At 47.6% G+C, this 26,112-nt stretch overlaps 1 protein-coding gene across 1 annotated transcript in view; it reads right to left on the bottom strand.

Moving 5' to 3' along the window:
• CCDC69 (coiled-coil domain containing 69) overlaps nt 1–22,780 on the bottom strand; it is a 39,050-nt gene extending 16,270 nt beyond the window's left edge. The window contains exons 1-5 of the mRNA XM_032468730.1: nt 22,777–22,780; nt 21,514–21,752; nt 6,831–6,900; nt 4,118–4,224; nt 3,520–3,607 (exon numbers count right to left, since the gene is read on the bottom strand). Of these exons, the coding sequence (XP_032324621.1) occupies nt 3,520–3,607; nt 4,118–4,224; nt 6,831–6,900; nt 21,514–21,752; nt 22,777–22,780 (508 nt within the window). The remainder of the gene's footprint in view (nt 1–3,519; nt 3,608–4,117; nt 4,225–6,830; nt 6,901–21,513; nt 21,753–22,776) is intronic.
• Nucleotides 22,781–26,112: the final 3,332 nt, after the last annotated feature.

The following is a 26,112-nucleotide window of genomic DNA, read 5'->3' on the forward strand; positions in this document are numbered from 1 at the left end:
CATTCATTCCACTCCTAGGTGTTTACCCAAGAAATTTATGAACACACACAGAAACGTGTACACAAACGTTTAGAAGAGCTCTGTTCCTGACTGCCTCAAGCTGGAAATGATCTGAATGTCCTGGGACAAGGGGATGAGTAAACACTGGATTACAATTCAGCCGTGAAAAAGAAAGCACTCGTGACACACCCAGCCACCTGGATGACTCTCAAAGGCATCGTGCTGAGGGAGCGAAGCAGATATCAAAAGCTATATTGTATCATTGTTTTGCATAGCAGTCCCAAAGACAAAACCACGGTGGTGGAGAACAGATCAGTTCCAGGGGTTGGGGTAGGGGAGGATGTGAGCACAAATGGGCAGCCTGAGAGAGTCTTACGCGGGTGATGGAACTATTTTGTATTAGATTACAGTGATGGTTTCATGAATCCATACCTGTGTTAGAATTTATAAAACAGTACATCCAAAAGGGTCCATTTTAGCGGAGGAGGGTATAGCTCAGTGGTAGAGTGTGTGCTTAGCATGCACGAGGTCCTGGGTTCAGTCCCCAGTACCTTCATTAAAAAAATAAATAAATAAACCTAATTACCTACCCCCCCAAAATATTTTAAAGAGACAAAAAAAGTCAATGTTAATGTATAATTTAAAAATGAAAAAAAAAAGAAAAGAAAGCGTCATCAAACATGAAAAATCACCACTAGCCTCTCCCAGTTATTTGTGTACTTTCCCCCAAACAAATAAAAGCCCGTAGACTTCCTCCTATGCTATGCTTTCATTCATTCATTGAATACATGCAGCACTCAATACATGCCAGGCAATTTAAAAATAACTATGGAAGAATTCTGACAGATGGGAAGAACTCAAGGTGAAGGCAGTCCCTTCACCTCCGGAGTTTACACAACAGGAAAATTTTCTCATCAATATATTTACAGTACTAAAAATATCAAAGCTACGCTTTCCTTGGAGAAGAAAGCTGTTTTCCCATGAAAGCCTTGTGAGGGAGGGAAGGTAGATTTTAGAGATATAGATATTGAACTGAGATTCAAGGTAGATTTTAAACATACAGCAAGTTAACTAAGGTCAAGTAACAGGCCCACTTTCTCAGGGTGTATTAGTATTAAAATGCAACCCTTCAAATTTCCAGGGCAAGGGCTTCAGTTCTATTTCAAAATGTTTTGTGCTAATGTTGCAATATGTATCGAGATTCTTAACACTGTTTAGACCCCTGTTCTAGTTATTTCATTTCTGGGAATCTAAGGATATTTTGTAAAATGTGGACACATCTTTATGTAAAAAAACTTTAGTGCAATTTTTCTTACAATAATTAAAATCTCCATGTCTAGATTCACAGGAAATAAGGAAAACCATGTACGTAATTGTCCAGCCTTCATAAACACTTTAGTAGCAGAAGAACTACTTGGAAACATGTTTGATACAATATTAAATAAAAAGAACAGGATATAAAATAACCTTAGCTGTTTTAAAAGATGTAAAATTCTGAAAAAAAAAAAAGATGTAAAATTCTGGGGAAAAGTCATGCAAATACTGATGATTAAGGCGAAATTGATATGACATTTTCAAGGTGAATTTTCATAGCATCAAAAATATAGATAACTTTCCCAAAAGAAGCGATACAAATGGCCAATATGCACATGAAAAGATGCGAAGCAAAATTAGTCATTAAGGAAATGTGAATCAAAACCACAATGAGATATCACTTTGCACTCACTAGGAGGGCAATAATAATAACAGCAACAACAAGGGTAAATAACAAGTGTTGTCAAGGATGTGGTGTAGTTGGAACCCTCATGTACTGCTGGTGGGACTAAAAAGTGGTGCAGCCACTGTAGAAAACAGCTTGGCGGTTTCTCAGAAGGTTAAGCATAGAATTACCACGTGACCCAGCCATTCCAGTCCTGGGCGTACAGCCCAGGGGAACTGAAAGCAGATGTTCATTCAGGTGTTTATACTGGTGCCATTGTTGACAGTGGCCAAAAAGTGGAGGCAGCCTGGGTGTCCATCAATTGAATGAATAACAATGCACGAGGTGTCCATGCACGAATATTATGGATAAATAAAAAGGAATGGAGTAATTTTTTAAATGGGCAGGGGGTGGGAGGAATGGAGTGCAAATATTCCCTGCAGCATGGATGAGCCTTGGAAATGTCGTGCTGGAGGAAGGAAGCCAGATGTGGGGGCCATAGGTTGTATGATTTCACTTACATGAGTGTCCAGAGTGGACAAAGCCTTGAGACACAGAGCAGACTGGTGGCTCCCAGGTCCTGGAAGGTGAGGAGTATAGGGGGGAACTGCTTAGCGGGTATGGGGTTTGCTTTTAGGGCAATGGGAGTGTTCTGGAAGTGGACAGTGGTAATGGTCACACAACACCGTGAATGGAGTAAATGTCACTACAAGTAAATCTTGTGTGTATTCTACCAAAATAAAAGATAGATGTTCATAGACTCTATTATACCAACTCTATTAGGATGTTATTTTAATGGTAAAATCATGAATATGGCACAGATTGTACAAAATGAGGTTCACTGTGTATGTATCATTGCTGTTATAAACAAGGGCAAAAGTCTGAAATTACTGAAATGCCTAACCAAAGGGGCTCAATTAAATGAACAAGGTACCCAGTGGAATGCCACGTTGTTACTAAACCTGTGCTACAGGAGTTCAATGACAAGGTGTTAATACAATTCAAAGGGAAAAATCAATTTATCTCCTCCCCTCAAAGTGTGTGTGAGTGTGTATAGACGTATATCCTAGGTATGCACACAAGCACACAAAAAAGAAATGACAGGGACCTGTATCAAAGGGGTAACAGTGACTAGTTCTGGGTGGAATTACACACAATTTAAATTTTCTCAGTAATAAAATAATAAGTGCTAATAATTACTTGCTAAGTATCTTGTGAAATATCAGGGACTGTTCTAGAGTCTATCCATTAAATTAAATCATTTAATTTTCATAAAGACCCTATGAACAAGGGGTAACTAACTTCTTCAAGGTTACGTAGCTGGTACCTGGTGGAGCTGGGATTCAGATCCAGGGACTGTGGCTGCAGAGTCAAGATCCAACCACTGTGCTACAATATCTTTTTGTTTAATCCATACATTCTAAATTCTCTTTTAAAAGGAAAGAAACTTACTTAAAAAAAAAAAAATCAACCTGACCATAAATTTTAAGAGATGTCATCACAGTCGGAAAGGAAAACAAAACAGACACTTAAAACTTCTCCTATTTGGCTAGGTTTTCCAAATTTCCTATAATGGATACGAACTGCTTTTAAAATGGAAAGAAAAAAGTAGCTCTCAACTAAGACAAAACAAAACGTGGGGTCAGATTTTTACATGCCTGAAAGGACAAATCCAAGGACCTGAAGACTCCAGCCCTGAGTGACCAACTGCGCGTGGACCAGAGGTGGGAGGGAGGGGCCCATGGGCGTCCCCGAGTGAACGCAGCAGGTGGAACAGAAAGAGCCTGTTCCACTCCCTCCCCGGTGCACCTCGTCCTTACCTCGCAGGGCCTCCTTGTGCTCTCCCTCCAGGACTCTTCGCTGCTCATCCAGTTTCTCTCCGAGCTCTAGCTCCCTCTCCTTCTCCACCTGGGGGCGGAGTGTCCCGGGCGGGATGAGATTGAGTAGGTTCAGGAGGGCAGCCTCTCTTATCCGCTCACTGACCCTTGGAGCTTTGCAGAGGTTGGTGATCAGAGTCCCACCCACTTATCTGAGTGATGAGAATGACAGTGGCCCGGAGAGGGCACAAGGCCTCCAAGACACAGCAGGTGTGGCCAACTTGGCCCTCTTTAGGGCTTAGGGGGAGGTTCCCAGAGAATTATCAGGTAGAAAAGGATTTCAGAATCTTTCAATCCTGATGCCACTCCCGGCTGGAGGCCCCTCTGCTGTGTTACTGTTTCCCCACCTTTTATTGCCTGGAATGAATATAATGAATCACATGCCAGCAGTTTCAAGTATTTGCTTAATAGATAAAGGGCCCCTTTCTTGGCAAAGGGAGTCGACAGATATTTACAACAACAATAAAACCGAAAGTTGGCCCTCGGTCTGGGATTTAATAAGGTTAACTAAGCAGACGGAAAGAGAGGGGCTGGGACTTACCTGCTGCGCCCATTTCTTCTTGTCCTCTTCATGTTGCTGGAGAATTCTGGTTATAGCCTTCTGGTCTTGCTCAACCTCCTCAGATGCACAGAGGTGGACAGCGGTGGCTACAGGGGAGAAAGAGAAAAGCAATCTCAGAGCGGAGGTTGGGTCACGGCCCAGCAAAGAGGGTGTGGGAGGCTGGAGCTAAGCAGTGGGGGGCCTGGTCTCCAGCTGGAGCATGGTTTCAGTTAGGGCAGCCTCCAGAGGCAGCCCCTTAAATCTCCCTGGCTTTGGAGACCCTCCTTCATGAAGTGCAGGGGCCAGTGGTCTCACTGTGCCCCCGGATCTACAGCAGAGCAGGTAACTCACAGGACAGATTCGGCCCATAAAGGTCTGTCTGCTCTATCCCAGGATCTAAATTAAAAAAAAAAAAAAGTTGTGACCTTAATAACTTGGACAGCTTTTACTTAATACATTGATTTCCAACTTTTCTTTTTTCAAATTTTAATTTTATTATTTTTAATGGAGGCACTGGGGATTTGAACCCAGGACTGCATGCATGCTAAGCACGCACTCTACCACTGAGTTGTCCTACCCTCCCCCAAACTTTTCTTGAAGAAGTCAAAGAAATGGCAGTCTGTGCCTTAGTGTCAACCAGGAGCTGAGCTGAGGAGCAGGTGTCTCCCCATCCATCCAGGACGTGGCTCTGCTGTTTGCCACAGTTCTCATCTCTCCCTACAGAGGATATGGTTATGGGCCATTTTGTCACATCCTTTACCTGCTGGGTCCTGTGTCTGAGTGTGTGATCCCTCACTGTTAGCATCTCTCCAGCTGAAGGCAGAGGGGCTGCTGTGAGTGGGGAGGAGGGGCCAGCAGGAAGTCTAGCCCCTGTTTAGGGAAACTCCAAAACAGGCCAGGTGATGCCACTCTGAGTCCAACAGGCTCTGGGTCTGACCTAGGCAGGGACCCACCCTCTCTGTGCCTCAGTTACCCAATATGTGAAATTGGGAGGATAATAACACCTACCTCATGGGGCTGTTGAGATGATTTTATCAGAAAACAATGGCAATCAAAATCATAGCCGCAGGTGAGGAATACTGAGTGCTTACCATGGCTCAGGGACATGCCCAGCTCTGTTCCAAGTGTCTTCATCCTCACCACAGCCCAGTGCAGTGGGCACTATGACTACCCCCATTTCACAGATGAGGGAACTGAGGGACACAGAAATTATTCAAGTTGCCCAAGATTATCCAGTGCACAATGCAGGGAAAGGGTTGTCAACCTATATCACCTAATTCCATGGCAAACACTCTGAACTACCAACTTGTCCTGCCTGCTTACACACAAAAGACAGTAAGTGTACAACAGCCAACATATGGAAGCAACCTCAGTGTCCATCGACAGATGAATGGATGCAGATGTGGTATACATAGACAATGGAATACTACTCTGCCATAAAAAAGAATGACATTCTGCCATTTGCAACAATGTGGATGGACCTAGAGGGTATTACGTGAAATGCAATAAGTCAGACAAAGACAAATACTGTACATTATCATGTTTATGTGGAATCTAAAAAAGAAAACAAACAAATGAATTTAAAAAGCAGTAAGTGTAGTGCCAGGCATTTGGAGGTACTCAGTAAATGCTCTTCATTGTTCACTACCTGTGACAAGCATTAGAGGCTAATTCCTTGCATTGTTAGTATTATTATAACTGTAGTAGTGATAATATTACAGAACTCCACAGGCCGGGCCGGGCACAGGGTATGATGAGAAATGTGAGGACAGAGGCTGTGGCCAGCCCATCAGGATGGGAGGACTGAGTCAGTGCTCTGGGTCCTCAGGGGATGCAGTGGTCACAATCAGAGAGTTCCAGGCTCAAGGTCCCAAACATTGGTCCACAAGCACAGTACCAGCCTGACCCCAGCTGGGGAGGAGCTTATTAAAAAAATTTGTCATCACTTACAAGGCAGAGCCTTCACTCCCACTCCTGGAGATTCTTATTTATTTGGTCTGTGGTGGAGCCCTAGAGTGTGTATCTTTGAAATCCTACCTCCCAACCCCCGGGAAATTCTTATGTAAGCCAGACTGGAGAACCTCTGAATTCTGGCCCAGTGGAACTTCATATACAATCTCCCTGACAGCCCCCAGGTGGTAATTAAACACTTCTGGAGATGGAGCGCTCATTCTATTTACGAGGTAGCTCGGATGATTTTAAACCAACAAGCACAGTAAAAAAATCTTTTGAGATTGAACTGAATTCTGCCTGCCTGTTCTTGCCATCTTGTGCCCTAGTACTGACCTCTGAGTCACAATTAACAAGGCTCATCTGTCTTCTCCATGAGGGCACTTCAGTCACTTGGAGAAAACTGATGTGTTTTCCTGCAACATTTCCAGGTAGAACATCCTTTGTTTCTCTAACTGCTGCTTAAAGGATATGGTTTCCAGATTCCCTACCAGCCTGATTTTTCTCCACTCTATTCCCTCCAGTGTTTCTGGATTCCTCTGAAAATGTACTTTCCAGAAATAAACTCAGCACTCCAGGTGTGGTATCAATAGCTGGGAACAGGGAAGAACTATCACCTCCCTGATTTTAGACGTAACACTCCTATTAATGTAACCCAACTGAGATCTTGTGAGATAGTTAAATAGCTATATCTCATCTGTTGATTATAAAATAGGAAACTTCACAGATGTCATGGAGGGCATTTATAGGGCTGGCTACTCACCTGTGTCACCATTGAGGGGACCTAGCTCCTGCGGCTCTGGTCTGGGTGGCTGATCCGGTCCTTGGCACCTCTGGAAGAAATGAAACAACAGTGAGGATGAAAGAAAAGAAAGTAGGAGGTCAGCATGAGGATGGATGCTAGGGCAGGATTCTTCCAAAGGCAAGACAGGAATTCCAGTTGTGCCAGCCCCTACCCTGTGCCCAGTTTGCTTAGGCTCCTTCCCTCACCGTCCCAAGGCAGCACTCTCTCTGCAGGGAAGGGGTTCCCAGAGCAGGATTTCTCATCCTGGCCAGGGAAACCCTTGGCGGGGAGTTTGATGCTGGGTGACCTCTCCTTAGATTCTTGTGTTTTGGCTCCTGCCACCAACCACGGCCACCTCTTCCTTCTCCACGGACTTGGCCAGACCTTCTGCTATCACCTTCCCCCCTGTTATGGCCTTCAAGTGTCCTAAAACTTCCCACCCCCCAGTTCAGAGACAATTCTCCTTTTTTCTCAGGGCCTGCATCTACCACAACTTCCAGCCAAGCTCCCTACAATGAAGGCAGAGCATCAGAAGTTCGAGTCATGGTTTTACTGTGCTGATTTCCTGCTGCGAGGCGCTGTCCCCCACCTACAAGGAGGCAGTAGTACTTACCGTGACAAATGGGGCTGAGATAATATAATGAAGATGTGCCAGGCACTGTGCTGTCTAATCTACACTATCTTAGCTGATCTTCAGAAAGACCCTGCGGGAGGGTATAGCTCAAGTGGTAGAGCACATGCTTAGCACTCACAAGGTCCTGAGTTCAATCCCCAGTACCTCCTCTAAACATAAACCTCCACCCCCAAATAATAAAAAATAAATTTTAAAAAAGAAGGACCCTGGGAAATATGATTATCCCCCAATTTAAAGATGAGAAGGATGAGGCAGGTTAGGGTTCAATCAAAAACAAGATCAGGGGACAATTGGCAGATATTTGAGCCACACCTAGTAGGTGCTTTAACCATCCTTGGCCAGGGTAGGTTGAATCTGATCAAAGGAGAGAACTGAGGCAAAAGGGCTTCTATCCCCCAAAGCAGTGTCAGTGGCTCCCACATTTCAGTTTTTATAAATAATATTTTTAAAGAGGAGAGTTGATATGGGCTGACAAGCAAGGATGCTGAAAAAATTTATTTATAGACTGTTAACTAACATTTCATAAAATAGAAGACACCTTAACTTTCCAAAATACATTGAGGGAGCTCAAGATGCTTCTTCCAGGAAAGGGGAACTGAAATCCTTACTTGATGTTCCACACACACTCACACCTTTAATTTTCTTATTTCACCCCAGAGAGGTGAGAAGTTGGCCAAAGTCTGGCACTGGCCACTGGACCAGCATCCAGGGTAGAAAAAAATATTTAAGCCGTTCTGCATACTTTTCAAAACATTCTCAGATATTAACTAGACTTATTGTAATTAGACTTTAACAATGTCCACAAGTATTGACTCATTAGGTTGTATGTGTAAAACTAGTATAATGTTTTATGTCAATTATACCTCAAAATAGTGTTCTTTAAAAAAAAAGGTATTCTAGGCTCCATTTTTTTTAAAAAGCACTTAAGTCAGCCTATGAAAAGGCTATGAAAGTGTTCAATTGTAAATTATCATTGTAAAAGAAAAACTTCACTTTTTATTATGATAACAGATTAAGTAATTATTAGAATAAAAATTAACAATTTCCTGAACTCGAGAACGACTGACATGCTGCTGGAAGGCACACTTCTGGCTGAGGAGGGAAGAGAAGGGAAGGCTTCCAGAACATCGTGCTCCTGTCTCAAAGTGCCCGGCACAGAGCCCGGTGCAGCGTGAACCCTGGAGACCTGAGCGAGGCCCAGCGCCTCCCCCGGGCACACCTGACAACTGAGCCCTCCCTCTACCCGCCCTGGGAAGCCTCAGCCCTCCTGCCCAGGGGGGCAGGGGATGCTTGGCCCAGGCGCAAGCTGTCAACACAGACCTCTGGGAAGTGACAGGAGCCAGCCTCTCCCCCTCGGGGTGGGAGGAAGGAGGGAGATAAACGTCAGTGGTCGTCTTGTCCCTGCTATCACCACTGGTTACACTCATCTGAGCAACATTTTTATGGGAGTGAGATGTCCTGAATTCCAGTCACAGCTTTTCCACCGACTTGGACAAATCTCTTCCCTCCTTGGGGCTCCTGCTTCCTCCTTTGTGCAGTGGAGGCGAGGAGGTCTTGGCTTCACCCAACAAGGCTCATGGCGTTCCAACTCTGTGTGATCTCAGCCTCTCTCAGCCACACTGTGAGGTGAGGGTTATTACAAGGGAGGAAACTGGAGGTCGGGGAGGTGAGACACGGTCACGTGGTGCCTCGACGTCAACATCAGTGTAAGAACCAGGTCTCAGCAGGTTAGAGACTGGAACAGTATGGTTACGAAGTTTGGGATTCTAAAATCCCCCAGATCTGGATTCAAATCCTAAATCCAACACCACGTGACTACACGGCCTCCCCGAGCCTTGGTTTCCTCCTGAGACTGTTTTAAGGATGCAGGTGAGATCAGGCATCTATAAAGTCTGGCACACTCTAGGGCTCAAACATAGTACACATTTATTAATTTATATTTGAAAAATCTGGCAAGAACAAAGACCCACAGTGCTTTGCTAGATTTCTTAGGCTGCCATCGGCCTCATGTTGCCTGAAATAAGATCATAAAACTCATGTGAAATTGACTTCTCCCAACTAACAATCCCAGAAAGTGAAAAACTTCTCCACTAACAGCTTCCAGACCTTTAGCAGGACACGGCCATGGGCTTGAGTCTCCAGATCCTGACAGACCCACTCCCTACCCAGGATAACTCCTCAGAATGACATTCAAGACCCATCAGAGTCTGTCCTCACTCTAACAGCCTCCTCTCCATTTTCTTAATGTTTAAATATTTGCAAACACCTTTTTCCAATTATAGCGGTAGTGACTAATATATATTTATTTATTATTGGAATAATATATACTTCTGTATATCTTACTTTTTTCAAATATGAGCAAATGCTACATGACATTAAATATTTTAGATGAATTTCACCACTTAATCAGTAATCCACTGTGGAATGTTTACGTTATTTCCATTTTAATTTTCAAATCATGCTTCAGTGAACATACTGATTTACAAGATTTTTTTTACACATCTGAAATTACTGGTCCTGCCCTCTAGAAAGTTTCTACCAATTAACTCTCCCACTAACAGCACACAAGAAGGCGAGTTTGACTGCAGCCTTGCCAACCTGGACTGGCAGCAGCAGCAGCAGCAGCAGCAGCAGTATTATTATTATTATTATTATTATTATCATTATTATTATCATTATTATTATTATTATTATTATTATTATTATTATTATTTTAATGTTGCCAAATTGGCTAGGCCGAAACCAAACCAAAACAACCTGCTGGACTCCTGGCCCCAACACGCACATCCATGAGCTCAAGAGCACCCCGACATGGCATTCGGTCAACATTTCTCAGGCTCCAGGCCCGGCTCATGTATGATTTCTACTTGGTCTTGTCCCAGGGCTCCTGTCAGCTCTACACTCTGGGGCCTATTCAGACACCTATGCAAGCAGGGACCTGGTCACCTGTGTTTCTCCTGCTGCTCCAAGGGGGCTCCTTGATGATAGGGACTATTTTTGAAATCCACTTTGGATTTGCCCCAGTGTCTGTGATGATGCCCAGAACAGTCTTTCTAGGTATTTCTTGGCCTAAGATAGGGCCTCCTGTATCGGAACCACCTGGAGCGCTTACTTAGCATAGCTCGCAGGCCGAGTCCTAGAGCTCCGGAATCCAAGGCGGGTGTGTGTGTGCTGGGAAGCGCCAACCTCCAATCTACCAATCCAACCAGCTGACCTGGAGGCGCACCAAAGCCTGGGGACACACAGTCCAGAGCTGAGCAGGAATTGATAAGCAACCACTGTATGGAAAATTCCCGTGCTGGGGCCTTGGCTGCTTCCTCCTCAGAGGTCATGGCACAGAGTCCACCCTGCAGCGGGAGAGGACAGGAGCCAGGAGGGGCCACAAGAATTTCCCCTTCCAAAAGTGGAGTGGGGAGGCCTCGGGCTGGGAGGGGCATCCGGACTGAACTCTGGAAGAGGGATGGCAGCTTCCTGTGTCAACGGAAACTTGGGAGAAGCAAGCCATGAGGCGGGAGCTAGCAGCACCAGATGGAGGGGGAACCAGGACTGGGAGGGGAGGCCGGGAGACCGAGGCTCCAGCTTTACTGTGTGACCTTAGGGCAGTCCTGCCCCTCTCTGGACCTCAGTTTCCCTATCCCTGATGGGTCAGGGTGAGAACAGACATTCTCCTCAGTCTTTCTGGACTCCAGGGCAGCCCTTCAACTAAGAAGGCCAGAAACAGGGCCCCAATATCTTGGTAACACGCATAGTTCTAGGGCCCAACTCCTCGTCAAGCCGACCAGAGCCCTGTTACGAGATCAGCCAGAAGAAGCAAACCTGGTCTTTGGTAGAACCGGGCCACCAAAAGCAGACAGAGTCTCGGCAGAGGGGAGGACAGAGCCAGAGCTGTGGGGAAGGCAGACAAGCCCAGACTAGTCCCGGGGAGATCCCTTCGACTGTACTCGCATGTTGGAGGGGAAACTGGCCACCTGGAAGGAACCAACAGGATGCTGTAGGAGACTCAAACCAAATTACAGGAGGGACTGTCACCAACAGTTGGTCAGCCTTGAGAACAGGCCAAAAAACAAAACAAAACACACCTGGGCTCCGTCTTCAAATCCCTGCCATGAAGTAGAAGGTGCATGTGTGTGGTCCACAGTCTTGGAGGGCAGGATGGTGGCTAAAGACTAGAAGTCTCCAGAAGTTTTCAGGGCAACATAAAGAATTTCAGAACTGCCCCTAACAGAGACAGGCTGCCTTACTGGAGAGTGGGATGGGGTGGTGGTAGTGAGCTTTCCGTCACTGGTAGCAGGCAAGAAGAGGCAGACTTCATTTTGCAGGTTGGATTGAATGATCTCAGAGGACCCTCAACTCCAACAGTCAGTCGCTCTATGAAGTATCCTTGATGCCCAGCAAGACCTCCAGGAAGCATCAAGTGTTCAGCTAGTGCAGGTGCTATGTAAAACCCACCAACATTAACAGTTTCGGGGGCTCTGCTGAGTATTATTCAAGTTGTAATACTTTGCAGTGAATTTTCATAGTCTCATACTAATGCATCTGGGATCGACTCCTTGACTTCCCTCAAGTTCCGAGCCTCACCAGGAAAGAATGAGGAAGGCAGAAGCAACTTGGATAGAGGTTGCCCAGCTATTCCTCCCCTTGGGAATCCTACTAGGACGGAAGCCAAGAGTAGCCCTGAGGATGGCTCAGCCTTTCCTGAAGACACTTGGTCTAACCTCGCTTTAGAGACCATCACTCCATCCTTTTCATGGGCCTTCGGGCTCTGTGTATTTCTGAATGGTGTGACTTCTATCCTTATTATTCCTGCTTTGCTTTGAATATTTAGTAACCAAAGGACCCTTAAGAGTTCACCTAGCCCCTCCACTGCCCCCATCGACCACAGCCTTGGCTTCTCTTGGCCATATAGTTCTGTCACACCCACTGTGGCTGAGGAGGGTTTACTGGGACCCAGAAGACAGAGTTGGAAGGGCCCCTGCTGACAGTTTATTCTAATTCCCACCTCCTACTTCCAGATGGAGAAACCAAGGCCCAGAGGTGGGATGGATGGTGCCTGTCCGAGGCCACAGAGCAGGGGAGCAGAGATTCCACTGGGGAATCCAGATTGAAGGCAGAGACTAGAGTCCCTTCTGCTTCCTTTGTGCGGACACCAGATTGATCCAAATGGCTGAATGGTTAGAGGATTTGCAGCCTCAAGGGACGCAGTCACACCCCTCTGCAGTATCAGAGCTGTGTTTCTGGTGTCTGGACTCAGCGTGGGTGGGGCCCCGGCACCAGCAGTTTTGGGACATGAACAACCACAGGCAGAGCCCATTGGCTGAGGGTAGAGACAGGAAGGAGGTGGGGGCGGAGGCCCAAGGGGCCCTCCGGGGCCTCACAGAGAGGAAAGGCAGGGCCTCCATGGTCAGGGCCATGGAGAAATGTTAGCATTCATACCCAGACTACAGAGGCTCAGATGTAAGAACACCATAATCACAAACCTCAGCTTCTCCATCTCTAGGATGGGCAGAGTATTCTGCCAAATCAATGGCTGAATTCAATTTTATTTTCACACTGCTAAGGACATTGAAGATTTAGTTCAACTCGTTCATTTTACAGAGTGGCCTCAACATCATCCAGTGCCTGCCGGAGGTTACACCAATGTAACCCAGTGAAAGGTAGGCGCGCCAGCCGGCACCACTCAGCTGTGTAAGGGGGGCCCCGCCAAGTCCCTGAACACCTGCAATGTCCCCAGAGCACCCCAAGGCAGGGGCGGATGTGGTCTCCATCTCTCCTATCCGACCACTCAATGAAAGATCTCAGCAGAGGACAGAACCAATTTCCTTCCTATGCACCTGCTGGGCCCGACCATGGCAGTAGGGAAGGCCTCAAGTGCCGGGTCCGACCCCTTGGGTACAGATGGAGAGGCTGAGCCTGTGAAAGAGTTTCCAATATACCAGATTTCCTTCCTTCCTCCCTACAGCCCACCTTCTCCTGCTCCATATCAGCTTCCCAGGGGGTCTGCCTTAGAGGGCCCAGAGCTGGCAGAGGCCCTCGGCACCATTTCCGGCATTTGGGTCAGCCTGTCAGGCAGAAAGACCCTGAAGGAATGGAACAGAAAATGGTGTCAGCGACCATGGTGAGGGAAGAGATAGGCTGAGGGCACAGATACACGACCAGATAACCACCTGTCTCCCCAACCCAGGCAAAAGCCCCAGGGGGAGTCCAGAGTTGGGGCTCAGGCTTGCTACTTGCTTGCTGTGTGACTTTGGGGAAGTGCCCTCCCCTCTCTGGGCTTCTGTTTCCTCCTCTCTAGGGCATGGAGTTGGGCAACGGGATCCATCAGGGCCCTTCTGGTTTTGGTATGCTGTGGATGCAAAAGAACAGGCAGGGTGAGGTCATCCTGACACCTCATCTGCTATCAGTCCTGTCACGCTCCAGGCAGGGCAGGGCTGGCGGCTGGACACACTCAGCTGTCAGCTCCGCAGGAAGAGGGCTTCTGGGGAGGACAAGAAAGGAGGGATCCTTGCTCAGGAGGGGCTGGGGTCGGTGGGAGGGGGGGTGCGGTCCTGATCCCTTCACACCACCCTCCGTTCCTGAGCTGCCCCTGTGTGGAGGGCGTAAAAGGCAGGGCAGGACTGCCTGGAGCAGAGAATGACAGAGCCCAGCAGCCACCTCCCAAGGTACACACAGCATGGGCTTCCCCGCCCCGCAATGGCACTGCCCGCAGAGAGGCACCATTAGTAAGGACAGGCGTGGGCATCTCCAGGGTGCTCAGGGCGGGATCACTTGGAACAGGGAAACGATGGAAACCAGCTTCATGTCCACAACCGGGAACTGGCTTGATACACTAAGGGACATATAACAACAGGCAATGCGACTTCAATGTTTAAAACAACAAAGTAGACATTTACATACACAGGTGGAAAGGCATTTGGTAGAATATCGATATGCAAAAGAAACTGTTTCAGTTGGTATATAAACGCACAGGAAAAGCTATCTAGAAAAGCACACGTTGATGGCAGTCAGTTGTCATCTCTAGAGAAGACACTAGAATTGTTGTGGTCAAGGAGGGGAATGTTCAATTTTACCTAAATTCTTAGACATTTTAAAACAACGGTGTATTCAAATTTGATTCGTGTACCCAGAAATTCACACCAACAGGAAGAACAAATACCTTTCTTGGGACCTAAAAGCAGCCAAGGCAGGCATTTTACAGGTGGGGAAATCAAGGCCCAGGGCGAGAACCAGCAATCTGAGATCAAACAGCAAGCTAGTGAAAAAGGCGGGAGCAGGGCCCACTCTTGCCCCCGGGTCCAGCGCTCTTTCCTCTGCAGATGCGGCAGCTGGTGTCCAAAAGCATGTGGGCCTTGTCCCAGCACCTCCTCGTCTGCAGGGCTCCCCACTCGTCCGCCAAGCCCCAGCTCCACAGGGGAGGCCCTGAGCTCTTCTGGCCCATTTCAACCAGTGGCAAGGTAGGGGAGGAGCCAGAGAGGGTGGGGAGTCGCTAAGCTTAAAACATACATTTCCTAGGACTGTTGTAACAAATCACCACAAAATTGGTGACTTACAACAACAGAAAATTATTTTTTTTACAGTTATGGAGGCTAGAAGTCCAAAATCAGGGTATCAGCTGGGTCGGGTCCTTCGGGTTCTGTTCCATCCACCAGCAACCCTCGGTGTTCCTGGGCCTGCAGCTCCATCACTCCAGTCTCTGCTTCTGCCATCCCATGGCCTCCTCCCTCTGCATCTGTCCACTTCCCCTCTTCTTACAAGGACACACCATCGGATTACGGCCCACTGTCTTCCAGCATGACCTCAGCTCAACCAGATTACATCCGCAAAACCCCTGCTTCAGACAAGGTCATATCCATAGGTTGTGGGTGTACGTGAGTTTTGGGGGGACACTATTCAACCCATTACAGGTGACTGTTCTGTTGTTGGGGCTGTCTCCTCAAGGAGAGGGCAGGGATGGGGTGGCACGGGGCAGCAGGAGAAACAACAAGGAGGTCTACGAGGTCTGCTGGACGTTCTGAAGAAGAGCTTCACTGCTGGGGAGCAGGGCAAACTGCAAGTAGGTCAGTTTGTACAACACTTATCTCGGGGGCAGAGCATGGATGTGGGATGGGCGTTTGCAGTATCGTGAGGCGTTTGGCCTAGATGCTCTGGAGGGTTCAGGTTTGAAAACAAAGTGACACAAGATAAATGATTTTTAGGGATTCAGATCCAACCTGGTGAGAGAAGTCGGGAAGCCTGTCTCCAGGTAATGGACAGATTTAGACCTCTCTGCGCTCAAGATGGATGGATTTCCTCTCTCTCCTTCTCTCTGCCCGCGGTGGGGGGGGGATCCCAGGAGCTCCTCCTGCCCCCTCTTGCTGGTCCTGTTCCATCTGAGGTGGCTCACAAGGCTCTGAAGGTGGTGGACGCTGAGGACAAGGTACGGGCCTTGAGGATGGAAACCCAAGAGCACCCTGAGATGTCAGAGCCAGAACTCAGCCATCTGTTAGACTCTTCCTTTCATGAGAGGCGACCCTACTTTTTCCAAGTTTATTTTTTGAACATGAATGTTCATGAATTTTATACTGAGGCCCCTTGGAGCTCTTTTTCAGGCAGATATCAGACTTTTGCTTACTAACCAACCTATCAACACTGAGCTGTCAGATGGCAGCCCTCCCTACCAGGAGTGTCACCATCTTGACTTTTTCAGCAGTCTGCTTGTGGACCACTAATTTGAAGTTTTATCCTTTCTGGCCCTTTTTATAACCAAAAAAAAAAAAAAAAATACAAGTGCTTATGTGAAGATGGGCCCCAAACTCAAGACCCAGTTGAGGCAACGAAGGCCATCCTGAGGTGGCTGGGGAACACCGCAAGTCACCTGGGCATTCCACTACAAAGGAACAGAATTAAAGACTTATACATGTGCAGAAAATGTGTTACCAAGGGATGTGTCTCCAAGGCAAGGATTATTAAAAATTCTTCTGATGGGTTTTAGGTCACAGGGCACAGATGTCCCTTTATACCGTAGAAATCTGGCGCTCAACCTCACGAGGTTTTCAGAGGGCCTATGTATGGCCCCCTGTGTTGGCTTTAACTGGGATGATTCTTTTTGGTGAGGGGCAGGCATTATTTTGTGGGTTGAGCAAAAACCAGAGGCTCAGAGGCCATATACGCACCAACGTCCCCACAATGTTTGGGACGGAGGGCTCAGTGCCCAAGAAAGGCAGCCTCTTTTCACAGTCCCTCTGTCTCTATCTCAGCAAAGCGAGTTAAAAGGTCAAATTTACCTCCCTCCTACCGACCGGGTGTCAGGGGCCCTGCCTCCTGTACCCCACTCACCCTGACACAAGTGTCTGGCCCCTACCCACCTTCAAAACCCAGCCAAGGTGCCACCTCTCTCTGAAGGCCTTCCTTCCACCCTCCGGTCCCCTCTGGACTCTAAGGCACGCGCTTCCTGGGTAAGGATGAAAACACAGGGTTTTCCGGAATAACAAGGGTAGGCGTGGGGAGCATAATCAGTCGTACCCAGCCTGGTTAAGTGAGTCACAGAAAGTCCGCAGAACACTAGGTGGCCATTAAAAATCACATTTCCGGGGATTACCCAACTCGGGAGAACGCTCCCAGCAAAATATTAAGTAACTAGAATATAACCACTTAGAATATATTCCCACTTCTGTATAAACAGTCACACTCACATACACAGACAAAGAATAGAAGGAATGACACTGAAATGTACACCGGAATGTACATGCACATTCATGATCGGATTAAAAGTCATTTTTAAATTCTTTATACTTTTCCAAATTTTGAGATTTTTGCCTCCAACACTGTAATAATCAGAATAATTAGATGGTTTAATTGGGATCCTAAATATTGGCTAGTCCTAGGTCTGCACCCCCTCCTCTTCTGTTTTTGCCAAAATCTCACCTGACCTCTGCTTGAACTCCTCCAGGATGGGAACTCACAACCCTTCTTCCTCATGAGAAGTAGGCTCTGGCTCCCTTAGTGTCCCTTCACTGGCCACACTTCTGCTTTCTGGAACAACAGAGGACAAGGCTGCTCCCCACACCGATGCTGCTTGACAACACTTCAGAAGGTCAAAAGCAGCGGCCAGGCTCCAGGCTTCATCTTCCCAACCCTGACAGCATTCCAAGGACATGAATGCCTCCTGTCCCCTGCATCCCTGTTTGCTTTCCTGGGGTACATCCAGGCTGCGATATCCTCCCCCACATGCCTTCTTATCAAGTGTGTGCCACTTGCCAGCCAGTGGATCAGGGATTCTGTTACATGCATTCTTTCGTCTCATCTTAGAACCACCCTGTGGCCCAGGAGCTAACATCACACCTATTTTATAGATTTGGAAACTGATGCCCGGAAAAGCCAAGTCCCTTCCATGGTCACTTAATGGATCCACAATGGAGCCAGGACTGAAGTGGCACCTGGCCCAGAGTCTGGTGAGCTGAGTTCATAAATGAGTGTGTGAATCCAGTTTTAAAGGCCATGCCCTTAGGGTCTATGGTTTTGTATTAGAATTAGTCATGCCCATGCCAGGCTCTTCCATGCCATTTACTTCTGCATCTCTACCTCTCTCTCACCTGGCCTGCCACCTGGACGTGTTCCTGAAGGGCTACTGAGAGACTGACGGGTGAGAACCTGTTGCCTGAGGCCCAGCAGGAGCAGTGCTGAGCCAGGTTCTCAGACGCCCTGCTCAGGGCTGAGTGCTGTGGCCAGAGTGGAAGCCCTGGGGACTGGGGGTCCAGGTGTTACACCAGGCACACGCACGGGGGGTGACCATGAGGCACTGCTGTCCCTCCCCATCACTGCCCAGAGGGAGCTGGTAACCTATAAGGGACGGAAGGCCCTGTGGACTCCCACGTCACCCTACAGGCCTTGGCTCCAGAGGAATCCAAATGGAACTTTGCCTTAAATTTGTTTCCTTGGCCCCTTCCCTTTCTGTCTGGCCTTCTCCCAAGTCCTCCCAGGGGATGTGGTCACATCAGCCACAGTCTCTGCCAAAAAGCATTTAGGAAGAACCACACCATGCAGGTGGCCTGTCAGCATTCATGCCCAGTCTGCTAGGGATCCCCACTCATTCATTTACTGGGGTTTCAAACTGTCCCCAAAAGTTCCAATAACACTTGGTCCCAGTCAGGCCTCTCTGTAAGGCCACCAGGCACTGTCACCTGCAGGACTCAGCAAACCCTTAGGTCCTGGCCTTTGGAGGGACCTTGAAAAGCCCTAGTGGTCAAGCCACTGTCCCTAGGCAGGGCAGTCTTGGCCCCATTCCTCACTGCCAGCCACCTCTCCCTCCACGGCAAGCACTGTCAGTCTGTGTTTTCTCAGGCTCAGCCTCCGCACAGGCTGTCCTCTCTGCCTCAACTGGGTAACTCCCACCAAACCCACAACACTTAGCTGAGGCATGCCCATTCCTCACCCGAGAAGCCTCCCTGTATCTCTCAAGGCTGGCTGAGGCACCATGCTGCATCCTGGGCTGACCCCTGCTCTGGCTCTCCTGGGGCCCTCCTTCACGCCCTCAAATATGCATGAGGCATCTGCTCTGGGCTCTGCGTGAGGCGGTGAGCGCTAGCTGGGGAGGGCAGAAATCCTGGCTTCGCTGCACAGCTTGGCCATCAACTGGCTCTATGATTTTGGACACATCACTCCTTCCTGAACCTCAGTCTCCTTGCCTGTAGAGTGGGGGAGATTCAGCAGCTCAGCCTGGCTTCCAGGCTTCTGTGAGGTCAGCAGGATGTGAAAGTACTCTGTCAACTGCCACTCAGGGTGAGTCATTGTTGTGACCGGAGGCTCCCGCGGGGTGAGCTCACTTTTGTACATCCCATCCTCAGAGGCCCCCAGGGGCTGAGAGTCTCCTGAGGATGGGCTTGGAAGCTCACACCTTCCAGGGGTTGGCATCTGGATGAACACCTGGGCAGAAGCACAGCCCAGAGGGATGGAAACAGGCATGAGCTTTAAACAAAACCAGCTTATAAATCCTTCCACACAGGGGCAAGGGCCTGGTGCTGCTGGGAAAGGAAGGCAGGCCGGACTGCTCTGAGGCAACAGAGTGAAGGCGTTAACGCCAAAGGGCTTTGAAATCAGCAAGAAGCCGCTGGAAGCACTGAGTAGGGGCAGAGCAAAGAACACTGGGCTCGGGGACTGGGTGCCTGTGTTCTGCTCCAAGTTGCTCTGTGACCTCAGTCAAGACCCTTCCCTCTCCGGGCTTTAACCTCCCACCTATATGTTGGTGCATCAGCCCAGGTGGTACCGAAGGCCCTTTCCCAATGGGAGAGTCTGTGCTGACTTAACCTGCCTTTCACAGCTTGGGACTGGTGGTCCATTTCAGGCTGTGCCAGGGACAGACAGAGACAGCTGGCGAGGCTCTCAGAAAAGCCAGGAGGCAGGGGAACCCATGCTCACTGTGGTCTCCTCTTCCAGACTACGGGAGAGTCAAGGCCTGGAACAGGGCTCCTCCTCCACTCTCCTCCTGCCACTGCATAGATGGAATTCACCCTTGGCCCACTTTGCAGGCTGAGAGGTTGACACAGGTGCAGAGAACACAGACTCTCAGACTCTTAGCAATCGTCCTGCTCAGCCCCCTCCCTCTCCACACAAGAGGGAGAAACTGAGGTCCAGAGAGCGGTAAGGGCTTGCTTGGGGTCACACAACATGTTTGTGGCAGAGCCAGGATTAACACCGAGGATCGATGTCTGACTATCACCAGCTTCGCTGTAAGGCTCCAGCCAGGCACAGGTTCACCTGTGCATCATCCCAACAGCCAGCACTCTGCTTCCGCTGAGAGGCAAGCCTCAGTTTCCCTGTTGGAGCCAGGGAACACGCAAGGGTTTCTAGATCAGAGCTTGGTGAAGTTTTTTTGAATGGAGAGTGAAGGAGGAGCAAGGAAAGTGGGGAGCATTGAACTTGGGACCCACACTCGTCTCCCTGGACTAGGCACAGGGCATGGAATAGAATCACCCAGCTTGGGGACAGAACTCCATACTCAACAGGCAGAAAAGCTTGTACACAGGCACAAGCAAAGCAGCAGAGAGACAGGCACTCAAGTCCACTGAAAAATCACTAGTGTCACAGTGTAGCATCTCCAGGGGACCAGTCATCAAGTTTATAGGACCACCTATTTTCACCCTGCTGGAGAGCAGGCAGTAGTAGGAAAAGGGTCAGGACTTGAGAGTCCTCCCTGCCCTCTCTGTGCCTTAGATTGTTCCCTGAGGAGGTTGTCCTCCGGCTCCAGGCTCTGACCTTGTGAGGAAGTCAGACCCCAAGGGGCAGCTGGTCCCACTGCAAGAAACCCGAGTAGCTAGCGTCTCTTGGGCCCTAACCCAGCTCAGAGGCCCCTTGAGGGAGGGACAGGAAGGGAGGGAAGGGCAGCAGAAGGCGGTAGGTCTCCTCCCTCATCGGCCCCTCCCAGCTACCCCCAGGACAGCCCAAATGCACCGGCTCTGGGGCCTGAAAAGGCTCTAGACCAGAGCTTCTCAAACTTTGAAGAGTATTGTAATCACCTGGGCATCTTGTTAAAAGGGAGGTTCTGTTTTAGCAAGTCTGCGGCACGGCCGGCCGGAAATTCTGCTTTTCTAACAGGTCCCAGGTGACGCCAATGATGTAAATCCGTGGACCACTCTGCGAGTAGCAGCCCCAGAGATTATCTGCCCCTTACTGGTGGGAAAGCCCAAGGCCCAGAGAGTTCAAGTCACATGTCCAAGGCCATACAGCCAGCAGCCCCAGACCGACGGAAAAGGGCACCTGCCATAGACACTAGACATTTCCCCAGTCCGCCAGCCAGAATTAGCTGCCCTTTCCCGGCCCTGGGGCCGTGCTGGTAAACTCGGCTGCCCCGCGCGGCTCAGCCCAGGGCCGGGGGAGGGAGCGCCGCCCGGCCGAGCCTCCCTCGCGTCCCTCCGTGCCTGCCTCTAGCCCGGCGTCCTCCGCCCGGCGTCCCCGGCCAACCCGGGACAAGCCGGGGCGCCTAGGGTGCCCTGCGGCGGAGCCGTTCCGCGCCCCTCTTCCCTTGAGAAGGCAAACTTCTCCGCCGGCGCCCTTTACCTTTTTGGGGGGTTTGCAGCAGCTCAGCCTGCTGTGTCCGCAGCCCATCCTCCTCCGGGGGCTCCCGGACGCCGCCTCCCAACTCCGCGGCCCCCAGCGGACTGTGCTGTCCGGGCCGCGCTGCCCGCTCCGCGCCCGCCGGTCGGGGCCGCGGGCGAGACCCTGAAACTGAACCTGGAAGCGCAGACTAGAGCCGGAGCTGGGGCAGCCGCGCGCCGTAAATACCCGAAAAGCAGGGCCTCAGCGATGCCCGTGGGGCTTTGGGCGCCGCCGCCTGAGGCAGGTGACCAGAATTTTTGTAAATGATAGGAACCTCGAGCCATGGCAGAAAAGATGCCTAGGAACAATGGATGCTTTTCCAGGCCCTCAGCAGACAAAAGGCTAGAAGAAAAAAATATTAAAACAATTCTTTAATAAACACAACAGCTACCACTTATTGAGAGTTGTTTCTGTCCCAGCTTCTTTGCACATATTATATCTATTTCTTGCCATCTCCTTGCAACAAAAGTATTATTGCCTCCATTTTACAGGTAAGGAAAATGAGGCTCAGAGATGTGATTTCCCTAAGCTCACATAGCTAGTAAGTACCAGAGACCAGATAAAATTCAGTTCTGACTCCATCAACTTCCCTACAAATAAGATTCCATCCACTTCCCTACAAATTCGTAACAATGAGAAGTTTAATTGTAATGCCTCCTCACTTCTGGGTCCATAGCTCTTTCCAGCTCACAAGCATCTGTAATATTCTATTCTGTTCATCTTGAATAGATGTTACCCATCACAACAACTGTATCAGGCAGACAGGCAGATGCAGGGAGAACAAGGGACATAAAACATCAGTGCCTGGGAAAAAGAACTTTTAGTTACCCTCGCTTTGCTACTGGCTGAAGTTTCTGGGACACTAACTTTGAAAAATCAGTGTGCTATCCGTGTGTGTGTGTGTGTGTGTGTGTGTGTGCGCGCGCGCGAATGGAAAAAGACTGTGAGACCACAAAAGAACTTCCCCCTTCACAGAGTAGAAGACCAATTACAACAGGTTCTAAGAAAGGAAACTGAGGACACAGGTGATCTTAGGTTCTTGGAAAGAAGCATAATATAAGAAGGTAGCTCACAAAGTGTGGTCCCAAATCAGCAGCGTCAGCGCTACCGGAGAGCTTTGTTAGAAAGACAAATTATCACACCCCACCCAAACCGACAGATCCTAAACTCTGGGGGTGGGGCTCAGGAATCTCAAATTTCCAAGCCCCCGTAAGTGATTCTGACCCATGCTCAAGTTTGAGAACCACTGCTGTAGGTTATGCTGAACAGGTAACAAGGAAAGAGTGTCTGCTTAAACTGATTACGATTATGAAACAGTGCTCAAGATTGAATAAAAACCCAAACCACCAATTTTAAAAAATCAACCTAAATACCCCAAAAAATGATTTTTGTTTAAATAAATTATGCTATATCCGTAAAATTAGAATGTCATATAATCAGTAAAAATACTGATGAAAATGAAGTTTCAAAATGTTATAAAATGTAAAAAAAAAAAAGTATTAATAGTGATTACTTCTGGATGAGTGAGATTTTGGCCACTTAAAGCTATTCTTCATTTTCTTATATTTAAAAAATGAGTCTATACTATTGTAATAAGAAAATAACTGTTGTAATAAGAATAAGTTTTCTAAAAAAAGTTTTTAAACCCGTACATTGAGACTAGTTTTTCAGCATCAAGTGGGTAAGTATATTAAATCCTAAAGAAATAGACAATGAGAATTAACTAAATAGAAAAGCAACTTAACAGGTAAACATGGCCAAAAATAGTGTGGGGGGATCATAGCCAGTAATGCCCTGTGTGATCTTCAACCTGCTGTCTCTCCTTCTGGAGGGTTTCCCATCTGAATACTGAAGAACTAAAATTGATCTCGAATTTTAATGTCAGCAGTTCAAATCAATCATTTAGCCTTGGGAGTAGGAACCAGGCAGGCAAATTCTGTTCCCGGAGCCTCCGGTCTTAGGAGCTCTTGTCTCCAGCTTCTTTAAGCTTCCTGGGAGACGGGGCTCAGGTTTCCTACTTTCACACAACTGGCTTTTTGGTTATGTGCTTTGAAGTTTCTGCCTGAGGGGGGGAAAAAAACCTAAGGAGGTTTTTGTTTTGTTTTGTTTTGTTTTTGCTTTAGGAATTTGATTGTGAATAAGTTGTTAATGAGATTTTTGGTACTTGATGTGCCAGTCAGGTTAGGTGAGTTTTTTCTATGAAATGAAAAACCTAAAAATCTCAGCAACTTATCATGAGGGAAGATAAGTTTTGCTCACACTATGTGTCTGTCCAGCACAGGGAGGCTGAGGGCTCCGTTTCACAGAGACGTTCTACACCACCCTATGATGCTGCCATCCCAACACCATGGCTTTGGAGTTCGCCGGGTCAAGAGAAGACAGCGTACAGAGAATGGTGCATGGGGCCTTAGGTCCTTGCGCAAGTCCACTCACATTTATTGGCCAAAGCAACTCACATTGTCATGCCCAAGTTCAAGGGGACGGAGAAGTGCATTGTGTACCCAGAAGGAGAGGAGAAGCAGAAGTACTGGTGAACAGCAGACATGTCTACCATAGTTAGCAATCAACAAGCAGGTGCTATGATGTGCCCATTTCTTGGGCAAGTAGAGTGACTAACTCATCCCGGTCTGCTCAGGATTTCCCCACTTTCAGCGCTGATGGTCCCATGTCCCGGGAAACTCCTAGACTCACTGGGATGATTGGCCACTATGGGCAAGGCATAGTGAAGACTCAGTTCTTGTCTTGAATTGGCTATAATCTGTTTTTTTTTTGCTGTTAGACCTATACATCGGAAAAGATGCAAAACTTACAAAAACAGGTTATAAAGCTAATGTCAAGTTGTGTATTCCATGTGGCAAGTATTAGTATTAAAAGGATACGAGAGGCCATGGTGGATGGGGGTGGGGAGGGAGGACTTCCTGGAGAAATACTAAAACCAAAGGCCATTCACGACCAAAGGAATCTGAGAATCTCAGTTTGGGGTGGGATCTGATGTTTAGCGTCTGTTGCTTGCAACTAAGGTAAATCGCTTTTGTAATTTCCCTTCTATAATTCCCCTTCCTACTCTGCTTGTGCAGTCTATGTATGACTACTTCCAGTAGTGGGGAAATCACTACCTGCCTTTCCAGATCTAGGAGGAAGAGGAGAAACAGGGAGGAGTAATCATCAGAGTGGGGAACAGCATGGGCCAAGCCAGGGGAGAGTGTGGAGGCTGGAACGTTGGGGAGTGAGGAATTAGTGTTGGTGACTAGGCTGTGTGTAAAGGGACAAAAGTGGAGGATGAGGTGGGCTTTTTGGGAAAAGACTGGAAAGAAATATGGGAATTATCCTGAACATCTCTCATATGAAAAGTACAATATACTCATACATAAAAGTTTTGCCTAGAATTTCAGGAAGTCCCCTGCTGCCCATGAAATGAGGCTGTGTGTTGATCTCAGGTTAAGAACCTCTCAACTCAAAGTGAAGTCAGATAGATAAAGACAAATACCATATGATATCACTTATACGTGGAATCTTAAAAAAGACAAAAATGAACTTATTTACAAAACAGAAACAGACTCATAGACGTAGAAAACAATCTTATGGTTACTGGGGGGAAAGAGGGATAAGTTGGGAGTTGGGGATTTGCAGATACTAACTACTATTTATAAAATAAACAAGGTCCTACTGTATAGCACAGGGAACTATATTTAATACCTTGTAATAACCTATAATGATAAAGAATATGAAAAAGAATATACATACATATATATAACTGAATCACTTAGCTGTACACCAGAAACCAACACAACATTGTAAATTAACTATACTTCAATAATTTAAAAAACCCCAAAAACTAAAAATAGACTTACCATATGATTCAACAATCGTACTCTGGGCATATATCTGGAGGGAACTCTAATTCAAAAAGATACCTGCACCCCAATATTCATAGCAGCACTATATACAATAGCCAAGACCTGGAAACAACCTAAATGTCCATCAACAGATGACTGGATAAAAAAGTTGTGGTATATTTATGTAGTGGAATACTACTCAGCCATAAAAAAGAATAAATAATGCTGTTTGTAGCAACATGGATGGAGATCATCATTCTAAATGAAGCCAGAAAGAGAAAGAAAAATACCATATGATATCACTCATATGTAGAATCTAAAAAAAAAAAAGAGGACACTAATGAACTCATCTATAAAACAGAAATAGACTTGCAGACATAGTAAACAATCTTATGGTTACTGGGGAAAAGGGAGTGGGAAGGGATAAATTTGGGAGTTTGAGATTTGCAAATGTTAGCCACTATGTATAAAAATAGATTAAAAAATAATAATAAAATAAAGTTTAAAAAAAACCTGTCAACTCAGTGGGCACTGAACATCTTTCTAGCCCTGAGAGCTTTCTCCATTCGGGTCCTGATTTAGCCCAGTCGTTCCCCAAACATGTTGTCTGCCCAGAGTGACTTTCTTCACCATCCATCTCTGTGGATTGTAATTCTACCTGTACATCAAGAAGCAATCATGTGCCCTCTCCTTCCAAAGCCCTGCAGTGCCTGTTCTTCAGCTC

Source organism: Camelus ferus, chromosome 3, assembly GCF_009834535.1.
Source record: "Camelus ferus isolate YT-003-E chromosome 3, BCGSAC_Cfer_1.0, whole genome shotgun sequence".
Lineage (NCBI taxonomy): Eukaryota > Metazoa > Chordata > Mammalia > Artiodactyla > Camelidae > Camelus > Camelus ferus.